We start from the raw sequence: 14,200 nt of genomic DNA, 5'->3' as shown, positions 1-14,200 counted from the left end.
GTGGACAATTTTTCTGTGGTCTCGTGAGTCAAGGTTTGGATTTCTTTTTGGAAAGCATGTAGGCTGAAGCGTCTGAGCCCACAATTCAAAAGCCAGAATTTATGATAGCATGGATATGTTTTCACTAACACTTTCTTCTTTTTTTTTTTTTAGGGAAGTTCTTGTCTATACAACATCATTATGCTAACCCACACATTTTAGTACCAAGATCCTCAGAAGAGTTTGGGTATGTAACTGGTCTGTCCTAAATCCAGCCCTGCATCCTACTGACATACTAGGAACCAAAAACAATGACAAAGTTATAGGCTGTTCAACTCTCATACTGAAGAAGAATGGGAAATATTTTCTTCTTAAAAGTTCATCAGCTGGTCTCCTCAATTCCAAAATGCATACAGGATGTTGTTAAAAGATGAGCTGAAGTAGCACAGTTAATATGCTTCTTAAAAAAAAACCAAACAGACAAACCCTTTTTGATTGACAAAAATGTGACAATTTTTGCAACAAATTAATAGCTAAACATATTTTCATAACGTATGAGTAATATGTAGAAACTTACTTAACCAAGCACACATACGGTGAGACCGGACTTGATGGTTTAGCAGCAGTTCATTGAAATTATTTATGGTTAAATCACAGCAGACAGGGATCATTCAAGGAGTTTTGTTGAAGACGATCTTAGGTCTTTTAGGATTTAGAACAAAGTTGAATGAACATTTGTAGTGGTAAAGCCATATACCTTAAGTAACATAACTTCATGAGCTCTGAGTAGCATGCAGGATAGTATTTAATACTGAGCTTTGTAAGAACAACTTAAGTGCGATTACAAGATACTGCACTATTTCAGCAGTGTTTGTTCTTTAGGCAAACTACAATCTTGTCTTTTTTAGGGAAAGTAGCATCCAAACATAAACTACAGTTTCACACCAAATGTCCTTTCAGACTGGTTTATGTGAAGCTCCCTTTATGTCCGACACATACATAGGGCTTTCTAGATTTTACCAGGTAGCTAGAATTAATCTTGTGGTTAGATACTGCCCCCCTAAGGTCTTATTTGCTTAATTCAAGCTTAACTGTAGTTATTATTTCTATGGATCTGTTGCTGTACATAACATACACTTTTAATTACTATTAAAATATTGTATTTATACAGGTTGGCACTGTAGTTAAATGCAGTAAGATTTATTATTTAACATGACAAGAAATTGAGCCAATTCTCCCCCTCAGTTCAAGCTCCTAAACAGAGCTTACATAGGCAGCATGCCTACAATGTTGAGTCATCCATTAACAAGATCGATTATTCTTTACTACACAATGAAAAGTAGTTAATGGCTTTATTTGTGTATTTCAATGCAGCTGAAAAGTATGAAATGACGAACTGACCCTAGAGGTGACTTTATTAGCAAAGATAAGATATAAGATAACGCATACTCTGTTAAAAACATTGAATGTTAAAGCCATTACTTTGCATATAGTATAAAGTAAGCTACATTATAATTACTGTTAGATGCTCGTTCTACAAAAGAAAAATAGTAATTCAATCAATGAATTCAATCCTTTTGTTTTACTGCCTCTGAACTTCAAAGATTCTGCAAAGAAACTTGGCAAGCAGACAGAAAAAGTGTTGAGGAAACTAAGCAGCCGGTGGATTGGGAAGAAAGTGGAGATACAGTTTCAACAGGTCACTGGACTTCAGCCAATCAGATTATTAGACACATTTTTCTCACACACACATTTTAGTATGTGGTTAGTTTCCTAATAACTTTAGGAAAAATTTAAAACTTTAAACTTAAAAAAAAAAAAACTTGGTTAACTGTGGTTGCATGTTGTTTTTTTCTCTGTGATGGATGTATACCCTTCACCTGGAAAAAATGTGGAGTTCACTACTCATTGGATTATGAACTTAAAAGGTATGTTACATAAACCGTGATTTAAGGACCTATTTCATGCTCGTGGTAGTCAGAAAATCCTGCAGAGGAACAACATTTATGAACATCAGTGTTTGATATCTTTAAATGTTTCTGTTAAGTCACAAGGCCGTGAGCCCTAAAGCCTTTTATCTGGATAGAATTATTGTTGCACCTTCATCATGTTAATTCCTTTTACAAATGGTAGTGGGCAGAATATTATTAGGGGGTGGCAGTGGCTTAGGAGGGAGAGCTGCTTGCCTTGTGACCTCACAGTTGGCGGTTTGAGTCCTGTTCCGCTACGCTGCTGCAGCCAGGAAGATTCTTCTGAGGGCCGGTCCCAAGCCCAGATAAAAGCAGAGGGTTGTGTCAGGGAAGGGTATCAAGCATAAAACAAAGCCAAGCAATGATTTGCTATGGCGACTCCTTCAGAGTGACAAGCCGAAAGGCAAACAACGAAAGTGTGAAATATATTAATAAATAAAAAATGCTTTACAATACAATTAGGAACAACAAATTCAGCACCAGACTGAAATATCCATTTAAGTTTACTTATATTTTTTAAATATTTAATGCATATTTATGGCAAGCTACATTGTAGCTGAAAGCAAATGGATGGTTTAAATACACTTTAATAGAGCACTGTTACAACTTAAAAGTTCCAAATGATTCATAGGAACCTTGTATAAAGCAACTTACCCATATTACTTTCTAAGGATCTGGCTCAAAATAATTTTCTAAAGTTCTAAGTAAGAGATGATTTATAGTGTAACAATATTTGCTCTGCATTATTATCATGTAAAAATAGAAATAGAAAACAACCGCAACCTTTATATGCTTTGACCTTTGTTGCAACATTAGCAACAACACACCAACCTTTCTAACAATACTATTGGATTTGATACCACTTTACTATTTGACATGTATAGTGTACTCTTTAGATATCTGAAGACCTTATCTAGACTAAGCGAGGACTGAGGTCTCAACAATTCTGATGCAGGTTTAATCCTAAATGTATCTATTTTGCACTTTGGCGTCATAGTTTTTGAACATGTGAAACTCTGCCATATTGTCATGAAGAAAATTCATATTAGTAATACTTTATAACTGTAAAAATCTATTTGTATATCTTCCCCAACATGAACAAGAATATATAACAAAGGTGCCATGTAAGGTTGAACAAAAGTTCTAACTTCCTTTGTCCTCTGGGTATTCAGCTGTGTTTGACATGCAATCTTCAGATGGCAGTAACATACGTATACCTTGTCTGCTTGACAGATGTAATCAACAACAATGCAGTTACAACCAACATCCTAAGAGTACCTCCTGTTTACTGAGTTTGAATGATGTATAAATCCTCTGTAGAAGAAAAAAAAAATCAATCAAGGGCCCGCAACTTTTTCCCAGTCTCTGTAGCATTTTTGCAGCTGTAAAGCCATTTGATAATCCGTGCATTGCGCTCAATAACTGATGGGCCCTGACAGACCTTTTTAATCAACTCATCCTCCAGTAGCCCATTGCTGTCACCGCTGTCTTTTGAGAAGCCGTCATCTGACGTGGAGACGCTGATGCTCCGAATGTGTATTGCAATTTCATCCGAGTGTGCTGAGAAGTTCTCCTTCCCCAAAGAGTCAATGACCTCACCATCCAAGCCGCAGTACTTGAAGAATGCATCAAAGTCTGCAAAGTTTTTGGAGTACCTGGAGCTGATGTCAGAGTGGGAACGACTGACCCCTTTGCCAGACCCCCTTTGAAGCTCAGGAACTGTAAGAAGACCACCAGCTGTTGGCTGTGCCCCAGTATGGCTTCTTTTGGTTCTGCTTGCTTCTGTAACCTTGTTTGACTGCTTCTCTTTCTGAGCGTTAAGTACATGTGGGCCGCATTCCTTTTCTCTTCCCTCAGGTGTGGTGATTTTCTCTTTGCTGCCTTCTGACTCGCACTCCTTTTCTGTGGCCTCAGTTAACGGGACATTTTTATTCATAGAACTAAGCAGCAACTTACGAGTAACATGGTGCTTCCTGTCAGTTGCTGAAGCTTTTAGCAACTCACATTTCTGTCTGTAAAGCAGAAGGGAGTCTGGTCGTTTTTTGGAGCTGGACCGACGCACTTGAGAACAGACTTGCGCAACACCTGTATGGTCTTCTGAGGCATAATTCTCACTTGAAGACCCAATGCTACTCACAGAAGCAGACCCAAGGTTGATCACCGGCTCCTGAGTTGAAATGACCACCGGTTGGCTTTTGACGTATTTGGGCTTGCTTGCAGCGAGCCTTTCGACAGCACTCATGCCTCCTTTTGTCTCATTCTCAAGTTCCATTTGCTTCCGAAGGTATTCAGGACCCTTCACAAGGATTTTTGTGGTGTCACTATTTATCTCCATTGTGGTTTATTGAAGGTTTAGAATCTGTAATTTCCAAAGACCAGGTAATCCTTTAGTGTGCAATCTGTTCAGAGTTTACAGCTGAAAGATTCCAGACAAGCCCGCTCTTTGCCTGAGCACGAGTCACAACAGGGGACTTCACCTTTTCTGGTTAAACACACCTCACATCACCCCACCCATGCTACGCAAAGATTGTTTTAACCAAACACAAGCTCGTTCAAAGTACACCTGATACTGCCACAAGTGAGAACAGTGAAAGCTGATACTACTGATAATTCTCCTCCTCCCCCCCCCCCTCATTCTTCAAGTGGGAATGTGGGACCTTTTACCCTGTTTCTCAATGTTAGACCAAATCTCAAATCATCTAAAAAAAATTGGTTTTGGACCTGTATATATTTCTTATGTATTTACATGAGAAACTGACTCAAGACTTACAGGTCTTTGAGGTGAAAATGTTGTACAATAAAATAATACCTCAGCGTGTCAATCTTATGTGTGGCATGTTTGATGAACCACACTGGATTTGTTAAAGACAGGTAGATGTGTAGTGTTTGTTAAAGCATGGAAATAGCTTTGTGCTGAAAAGTCAAAGTGATGCATTGCGTTTGTCAAGATTTCAGTTGAGCTTGCGCATCTTCCTGGGTGAGTGATAGCCGTCACAAAAACTTTTCGAATTGTCTAAATGGATTCATTTGACATTGCTCCTCTTCTTTTAGACTGCTAATTTTACAAACTCCCACATCTGGCCTGTCGCTCTGCCAACTTTGTGGTCTTTGTTTTGTGGTGTTCCTTCTATATAAAGAAATAGTTTATCCATCCAGCCAGTAGGTTTAAGGCAAGGTGTCTTAAATATTTAATGGCAGAATGCCAGTTTTTTTTAGAGATCTGGATGCTTGTGTTAAGTCGACATAAACAATACAAACATGAAGTCTCCTTCAGTGAGAGAAACACCACAAAGTTCTTGTGTGTTACAGCTTCACTGTTGTAAAGTGTGTGAACACTGGCATCAACCGTTTACAGATGCAGTGGTTAAGTCGTTTGTTTTGTGATGCTGTCGTTTGTAGAGTGTGTGCCTTCTTGTTTTTAATGCAATGGAATGGTGATTCACTCATCTTGGCTTTTACATATATATGTGCTTACTTCTTGTGATCATTTTCATTATTAAGGTTGAGAACAAAAAAGCAGAACATCAACTCTGTTTTTCAGATTTCTTTTTTTTTTCATTTGCATTGAAGAAACTGCATGGTTTTGAGATAAAACATTTTTTATTCCCATAAAAAAACAGAACAACCCACCCCACACACCAAATAACAACAACTTGAACGACCTGCCTGAGCTGGGCATGTCTAGCTTAACTGGACTGTTGATGCATGCAAGTCTAAATAAACAATGCTGTCTTGTGTAGTGGAAACTGACTTTATAATAGTTTCTGGTAGTACTGTGGCTTTCTTCTGACTTTTTCTCACCTCTTACTCTCTGTAGTGAAGTCTTTATGTATTTGGTATCAAAATTATGCAAATAAATCAGCAATTCAGCATGCTGAGAAAGAGTAAGCTTCTTCATTACAGATTATTACTGATTACACTCTTGGGGGAAAGTAAGGCTTGCTTACATGTGATTTTACTAACATTATCTTGTGAATTTGGATATTTAACAGGCCTAATCTTTCTATTTTTTAAAAAAAATTTCATATGCTATTATGACACATATTTTCACATACCATCTGTAGCTTCCTGTTTTCCCATTTATTATCCATTCTGTCATTTCAGACCTTCCACACCCACATGCCTAGATTTTCCCGCCAGATGTGTCATCTGATCTTCCTTACCTCTCTGCTCACCTACACCCACTTTCACAATCAGTCTCCTCTCTGGTTTCACTCCTACCTTTTCTTACTGCTGGCACACAAGCCAGCCAGAGGTGATGAGTGGTTCAGGAGGAGCATATCTCTTGTAATGCAGTGGAAAACGTTTGCCTGTGACAAGATGTACGACCTTAAAAAAACATAGATCTGCCATAGTGATCTAGCTTTATTATGCCATTAATCATTCACATTCTGGGAGAGACAGAGAGAGAGAGAGAGAGATAGAGAAAGAGAGAGAGAGAGAAGCTAATTACATTGTTGCCTGTGTCCACATAACCCTATATGTTTACATAAGCCATGTGGTCGAGGTGGATGTGCGTGCCACTGGTATTAGTGTATACATATGTGCTAGTGTCCTAATTCCAGATTCACCACTCAACACCTACCAGATTGTTTTTATGCTCTCTGCCACAGCAGTACTCCTGTTTGTGTTCTGCTTGTTTTCGGACCCCACCTCACTTGTGTTTTTGCTTGCTCCCTCTGTTCTGGCTGCCTGCTTGGCTTTTGGAACCTTGCAAGAAAATCCATTTTGATTCCATAAACTTTGATCTCACTTTTTACCTGTCTGCTTTGTGTTGTGCTTGGGGGGGTCATGACACTATATGTCATGCTGTTCACTTCCAGAAATGGCTTCCATCTATAGGTTCCGTTGACGTTGCCAAAATAAATCAGAACGTGTCTGTAAAGATATGAGTAGCCGAGGGTCTATATGCACCATGTTTTAGGAAAATAGATTGCTGGCTGTTCAAGTAATATGTGTAATTCTAGTGTGAGTAAAATACTAATAATTTGAGGTACTTTAGCTGCATTTGTAGAGAAAAGCCTCTGCCCCACTTAATCACAATCACAGGTTTGCATATTCCCACACTTTCCAGTGCATTGTTTGCGAGTGATTCAATGGCAGTTTTACTTTGCAATAAATAAATAAATATTAGCACCCACAGGCAATGCTGCTCCTGCAACCAAACCAAACTTGAAGCAAGAAAAAATATAGGTAAGGTACAAACCTTGGAGCTCTCCTCTTTTTCTGTATGACTCTGAAAATGTTAGTTTCTTACTATATCTTTCAAAGGAAATAAGTAGAAGTGTTTGAGCATGACTTTCTGAGACGAGATTTCCTCTTTGAGTTAAACACTGGCACAACATGCAAAAACATTGATCTGTTAAAAACCACAGGCCTCGCAGTGTCTGTAATCTCGGGATTTAAACACAGTGGGTGAAAATTTAAAGAAAATAACTTACAAATCCTATTTCAAAACTTTGGAAAGTTAACAACTGTTTTATCCTTCCTCATGTAATTGGAAACATTTGTTGAAGCAGAATCTGAAACACATGTCTACAAACTGAACCTGAAAGATGGCAGATCCCCAGGTTTACTGGTTTTAAAGGCAGAGGGCAGCACTGGAATGGGTAGTGTGGAGGTCATTAAAAAAAAGTCTCCCATGTTTTTAGTCTAACTGCCGAATAAGAGTCACTTCACTGCTTTTCTATAAGCACAAATATCACATCCAGCATCTCTTATTTCAATGTTAAACTGAAGAGAAGACATTGGTGTCTTCCTGCATTTTAGAATAACTGAAAAAAACCCAAAATAAAATAGTTAAAGTAGACTCCTAGTTTCCATGTTTGTACATAATTTTCATACCACATCTGTTTTTTAGTGTTGATTACATTTATTCAGCCGCATGATTTCTTTTGATTGGCTTCCCTTAAATCAGACCAACAAGTTCACTTGGGGATTCAGCTGTGTTTACTTGTACTTTATGTCTTCTTGACCTCCATTGTAAATTAATCATGATATCCCTCTGATAAATTCTTAGATTTTGAGGTCAAGGACTAAACCGGATGTGTCACTATGATTAATGATTCTTTGCAGAGATGACAAGGTTTTAATATATATGAAGGGATAAGGAATATTGGTCAGGCATGTTCTGTCAATGGCTATGGAAAAAAAATGCCAAGAAATAGCTTTTTTGGTACATGTTTATTTATTTGAAATGATAAAAAAATAGCTTAAATATTTTTATTATTAACAAAGTCACAGTGAATAAAACCGACTCAGATGTTTATTCAGCCTGATGCATACAGCTTTGAATCATCTGATTAAAAGTTTTTCTCAGAACAACATGCAAGTTGTTTTCATGCGTATACAGCAGCCCTAAAATTTACCAAAGATGCTGTGGAGACATTTCATATGAGAACCAAAATGTCTGCAACATTTAACTCTGCTCTTTTCTGAGTTTACCTTGCCAGCTGCTTTAAAGACTACAGCAGCAACTTCTCCAGTACGGAAGCCGAGAGCGGTCAGGTTCGCATGTTTCCTCTCTTGGTTTTCATTCATTTATGGATAGCATATATGACCAAATATATTTATAATATTGATATTAACACAAACACACACACAAGCACACACAAAAAAATGCCAGCACTGTAAACAAAACACAATGATTTCACTGTGTAATGTTTAGTATTATAGTTAGTGTTTTCTTTAGTCAATTATTTCAACATTCAACATTACATCTCTAGTTGCAAGTCTTCACTGTGAGTTGATTACATATTTGTCTGATCAGCAACATCATATACAACATTTCAGTTCAAGTTAAACGTTTATTTGACTCACTATAGGTGCTTTTTATGTTATTCTCTTTGAAACAGAAATCCTTACATGATCTTGTGTAAAAATTAATTTCCTCCTGAATAAAAACAAAACAACAACAACAACAACAACAACAACAAAAAAGACAGAATTTTGTTTATATGGACTCAAAAATTGTGACACAGAAAAGACAAACCAGTACTGTATAAAACTTATTTAATACTCCAGATTTCTATCTGTAAAATGAATTGAAAATATTCTGAGAAATTTTTTTTGACTGTATGCTTATTTTACATTTTTAAATCAGACATTTGTGACTGTATATAACAAAGCACAGGTATTTCAACTGCCATCAGGAGTATTTGTTTCACATTTCTCTTCTTTCATCTCTCCAACTCTAATAAAGAGAAAAAAAAATCCTATGAACAAATGTTTGAAATAGTTCTTTGAAAGATCAGCCAGAGTGAACTCAGACCAAAATGTGTCACAAAGGCAGATGTACAACATCACACGCACATCGTTCAGCCCTTTGGCTCAGGGGCGCAAATGACCACATGGTTACATGAACTCCTGTGTCACATTCTTTGAAATAATGCTCTTGATTTTAGTTTTAGTGCAGAAGTCATGTTTACAGCTACTTAGCATGTTGTCTGAGGGATTTGTGAAATCTGTTTCTGATTAGAAAAATCTCAGACTCTGGGTGAGATGGAGGTAAATAAACTAAACATGAACACTGACACAATTAGCCACTTTTCCCCTGAGCACTATCAATTTTACCTAATTCTAAACTTACACTGCTTGCTGGAAAAACATCCTACACTTTAAAGCAACATGACATCAGCTCTTAATTGTGTTTTTATGGAGTCATTTACAATAATTACCATTCATCCTCGAGACGTGAATAAAACCGGCTGACTCAATTAAAAATGACTTGCAAATTATGAAATGTAATTGCTGCAGCCATCTTTCACTTGTGGTTATTGTTGGAGTGTTATGTAAAGTAGCTGATAATTGGTTATTATGTATTCATAGTTAATTACCAGGAATATAAGGTCATCTCCCAGTCAATTAGTCAGAGGCTATTTATCACCATTTATCACTCATCATACTGTATTTGAGAAAACAACTGTGTTTGGCAGATAAATGCAAGATGTAATGTAAATATACTATTTTATAGACATACATATACATGTGTGTGTGTGTATATATATATATATATATATATATATATATATATATATATATATATATATATATATATATATATATATATATATATATATATATATATGTTTTATGTTTATATACTGCTACAAAATAAAGGGAACACTCAAGTAACATGTTGTAGATCTGAATGAATGAAACATTTTTATTAAATATTTGTTCTTTCCATAGTTGAATGTGCTGACCACAAAATCACACAAAAATTATCAATGAAAATCAAATGTATCAACCCATGGAGGTCTGAATTTGGTCTGAATTTGGAGTTATACTCAAAATGAAAGTGAAAAAACACACTACAGGCTGATCCAACTTTGATGTAATGTCCTCTAAATGAGTCAAAATGAGGCTCAGTAGTGTGTGTGGCCTCCACGTGCCAGTATGACCTCCCAACAATGCCTGGGCATGCTCCTGATGAGGCGGCGGATTTTCTCCTGAGGGATCTCCTACCAGATCTGAACTAAAGCATCTGCCAACTCCTAGGCAGTCTGTGGTGCAACTTGGCGTTGGTGGATGGAGCAAGACATGATGTCCCAGATGTGCTCCATTGGATTAGGTCTGGGGAACGGGCGGGCCAGTCCATAACATCAATGCCTTTGTGTTGCAGGAACTGCTGACACACTCCAGCCACATGAGGTCTAGCATTGTCTTGCATTAGGAGGAACCCAGGGCCAACCGCACCAGCATATGGTACCACAAGGGGTCTGAGGATCTCATCTCGGTACCTAATGGCAGTCAGGCTACCTCTGGCGAGCACATGGAGGGCTGTCCGGCCGTCCAAAGAAATGCCACCCCACACCATTACCAACCCACTGCCAAACTGGTCATGCTGGAGGATGTTGCAGGCAGCAGAACGTTCTCCACGGCGTCTCCAGACACATATGCCACATCTGTCACATATGCTCAGTATGAACCTGCTTTCATCTATGAAGAGCAGAGGGCGCCAGTGGTGAATTTGCCAATTTTGGTGTTCTCTGGCAAATGCCAAACATCCTGCACGGTGTTGGGCTGTAAGTACAACCCCCACCTGTGGACGTTGGGCCCTCATACCACCCTCATGGAGTCTGTTTCTGACTGTTTGAGCACACACATGCACATTTGTAGCCTGCTGGAGCTCATTTTGCAGGGCTCTGGCAGTACTCCTTCTGTTCCTCCTTGCACAAAGAAGGAGGTAGCGGTTTATATATGTTGTAATTAACATTAGAACAAGTATATTCCTACATATTGTCATGGTTTGTGTTTATCTTGGGTCTTTAGTTCTAGTTTCCTGTTTTTATTTTGTTTCCTCTGTTGCCTTTGTTCCCGTTATCCTTTTTCACCTGGACTCAATTAGCTGATTCATTTCACCTGTGTCTTGTTCTGTCTTTGTATTCCTGTGTTTCAGTTTATTGTTACTGGATCATTACATGAGTCTCCTGGTGTTGTTTTCCGTTAGCCTCCTGTGCTTGCTGCTTCCAGGTTTCTCACATTAAAAGTCTAGTTTCTGCATCTCTGGCTCCCGTCTCTGCATTCTGGGTCCCCATCTCCACCACCCCCCTCGTGACACATATCTCCTGAATGTATATATATATAAATCCTTGACTTACGACAGATATGATTTAAATGTCTCTATATACTTACATTACATATGCAAGTGCAAACACTATGTTTTTGAATGTTTTGTGTTTAGCATCATATAACATCCATCATAACTACTTTGGTGACTCAAACTGAAAAATTTCCAAGCACTCAGTTTGTTAGCAGAGATGTACTGTGGATTGAATAATCCTTTTTTAAATAATAAATCCCTTTAAAATTGCTGCTTGTCATGTTGGAAATATATTTGGCAAAACATGAGGTTTACATTGCATTCATTTGGTAAATGTTTTAATCCAGTGTGGCTCACCAGTGGAAAGCACATTAGAGAGCAACATAAGGTTCAGTGTTTTGCTTTATATAAAGAGCAGAGAAGATGGGGATTGAATCAGAAACCTTTTACAGAACAAGCACTTTTACATTTTTTCTATAAAATAGAGTAAGACCACCATCACCACATCCAACTTCATGTGAGAACTTATTGGATATACATTATGCTAGAGTATTTATTATTGAAAAGCCAGCGTGTTTCACAGCTTTTTCGAAAGAAAACGTCCTGACTTATTGCCTCTGACCAGTCCAACAAAACCAAAAACTGGACCAATATTAGTTCACTGCTAGGGTAGCTTATAAATTTTATGCGATGGCTCATCTGGGGCTAGTATAGCACAGCTTTGTTGTAGTCCTCAAATATCAATTGATCATATACAGATAAAATCTAGAACTAAAGATCCTGTTCTGGACAACTTCAAATGTACCCACTGGGAACTATCGAGTCGTGTTTCTCAATGCTGGTCATCCAGACCCACTTCCCTTCCTGTTTTAGAAGTAACAGGCTGCAAAGAACTTGACAAAGAAGTCCAGTCATCTGAAACAAGTGTGTTGGAGTGGGAACATGCAAGCACACAGAGCTAAAAACATGCAGGGATGTGCATGCTGAGGACCTGTATTTTAAAAAAAAAGCTAGAAATTCATGTTCTGCTTAAATGATCTCATTAACCTGGACCGTAGTGGAATTTCTTTTTGTAATAATACTATGAATGCTTGCAAAATGTCTTTCTAACTAACAATCCCCATAAGAATACCAACAATGTCTTTCAGGGAGATGGTAACAAATGGAGGAACACGGTTAAATCATAAAAACAGATCAAGCAGCTAAAGTTAGAGAGAAAACACTGGGAACATAAATTATACTGCTGGGTAAAAAGTAAAGTTCACAGATATAAAACAAAAGTACAATAGTGTTTTATCCTAAGAGATTCTTGCATACCTCTTGTTGGCACGTTTGATTTGAAAGCATTAAACTGTGAGGTGCTGAAAATCAATAAGTTGATTGCATGTTTTTCTTTGTGTGCAAGAGAGAAAAGGGTTCCAGAGGTATGAAGGGTAAATGATTGAAGTATTATGGCACGCAGCTGGTAGATATTTTTTCCATTCATCTTTTAAACAACAGAAGGTCCCTCGCATGTGGAAGAAATCTCTTGTGGTGCCAGTGGTAAAGGTTAAGTTTCCTAAAGCGGTGAATGATTATCGCCCTGTGGCCCTCATGTCCCCTTTTATGAAACCATTTCAACACATTATCAAATCTGAAATTTTACACACACTGCATGACACATTGTAACCCTTATATTTTACCTGGAGGCCAAAAAGTGGAGAAGAAAACTTTGCAACTTTTCTGTTGACTCTTGCACTGAGGCACTTGAAAGGAACTAAGAATATGTGTTTTCCTTTTTCAAGCCTTTCTCCTACATTTCAACCAAATGTTCTTGCACATCACATGTAATTTTCATTTTTAGATGAGCCCAAATGGTTGGCTCATAGACTCTTAACAAAACAAAATTAAGAATTTGATGGAGCCCTGTTCAGAGACTTTAAATGGATCCCTTCTGTCCTTTCTGCTTTTATTGGGGAGAGACAAGTTTTGTGATTCTGTTTAAATTGTGTTATGAGTTATTTCTGAGTTGTTAGAAATGGTAGGTGCTTTTGTGCAGAGGTTCCATATTCCCAAAAATTTATTCTAATGAACACAGATTGTAGTTTGTCCCATCTGCTTCACTCTCAAATGTCATAAAAGGTCTTTCCATCTATTCATCTGATTAATCAAGACATGTCCAGGCATTCCCTCTTTTACATATTGGCATCATAAAAGCAGTTTCATTCATGAATGGCAGAGATTTTGGCTGAGGACTGAGGGCATGATGCAACAACTGTGCATCATGCCCTCAGCATATCAAGCATCGCACATTATTTTTAGCAGGTATGTCTAAACCTTTGTCTGGCGTATATGTGGATTTATCCACATATAAAAAAAATGCATGGATTGCAGTAGGTTAAGAGAAAAAGTATGAGAAAGCAACTCCTGTCAGCATGCTCACAAACTCTCTGAAAATAATCCAGAAAATTTGTATCTGAATTTAAAAGCTTAAGGGACTGTAAATACCTTGCAAACTCTGCTTCCCAACTAATGTCTAAGAAAACATGTGAGCCCCTAAAAGGTTTCAATTTTGGCTTAAATAAATAGCATACATATAAACATGTAATATCTACTTGTTGTGAAGTTGATCCAAGTAAATCATTACACTTGAAGATGTGGGCTGCAATAGCTGTGTTTAGTAATTAAATACTTTTACATTCTTTGGAAATATATGAAGTTAGACGGC

The 14,200-nt window shown here is 37.6% G+C and overlaps 1 protein-coding gene across 1 annotated transcript; it reads right to left on the bottom strand.

Annotated features, from left to right (window-relative positions):
- Positions 1–3,282: 3,282 nt before the first annotated feature.
- fam110c (family with sequence similarity 110 member C) lies at positions 3,283–4,284 on the bottom strand (the record flags this gene model as incomplete). The annotated part of the gene is made up of 1 exon (XM_079255663.1): positions 3,283–4,284. The coding sequence occupies one exon, from the start codon at positions 4,282–4,284 to the stop codon at positions 3,283–3,285; it is 1,002 nt and encodes a 333-aa protein (XP_079111789.1).
- Positions 4,285–14,200: the final 9,916 nt, after the last annotated feature.

This window comes from Telmatherina bonti (genome assembly GCF_933228915.1).
Source record: "Telmatherina bonti genome assembly, chromosome: 16".
NCBI lineage: Eukaryota > Metazoa > Chordata > Actinopteri > Atheriniformes > Telmatherinidae > Telmatherina > Telmatherina bonti.
This window is presented reverse-complemented; position numbering and strand designations above follow the sequence as displayed.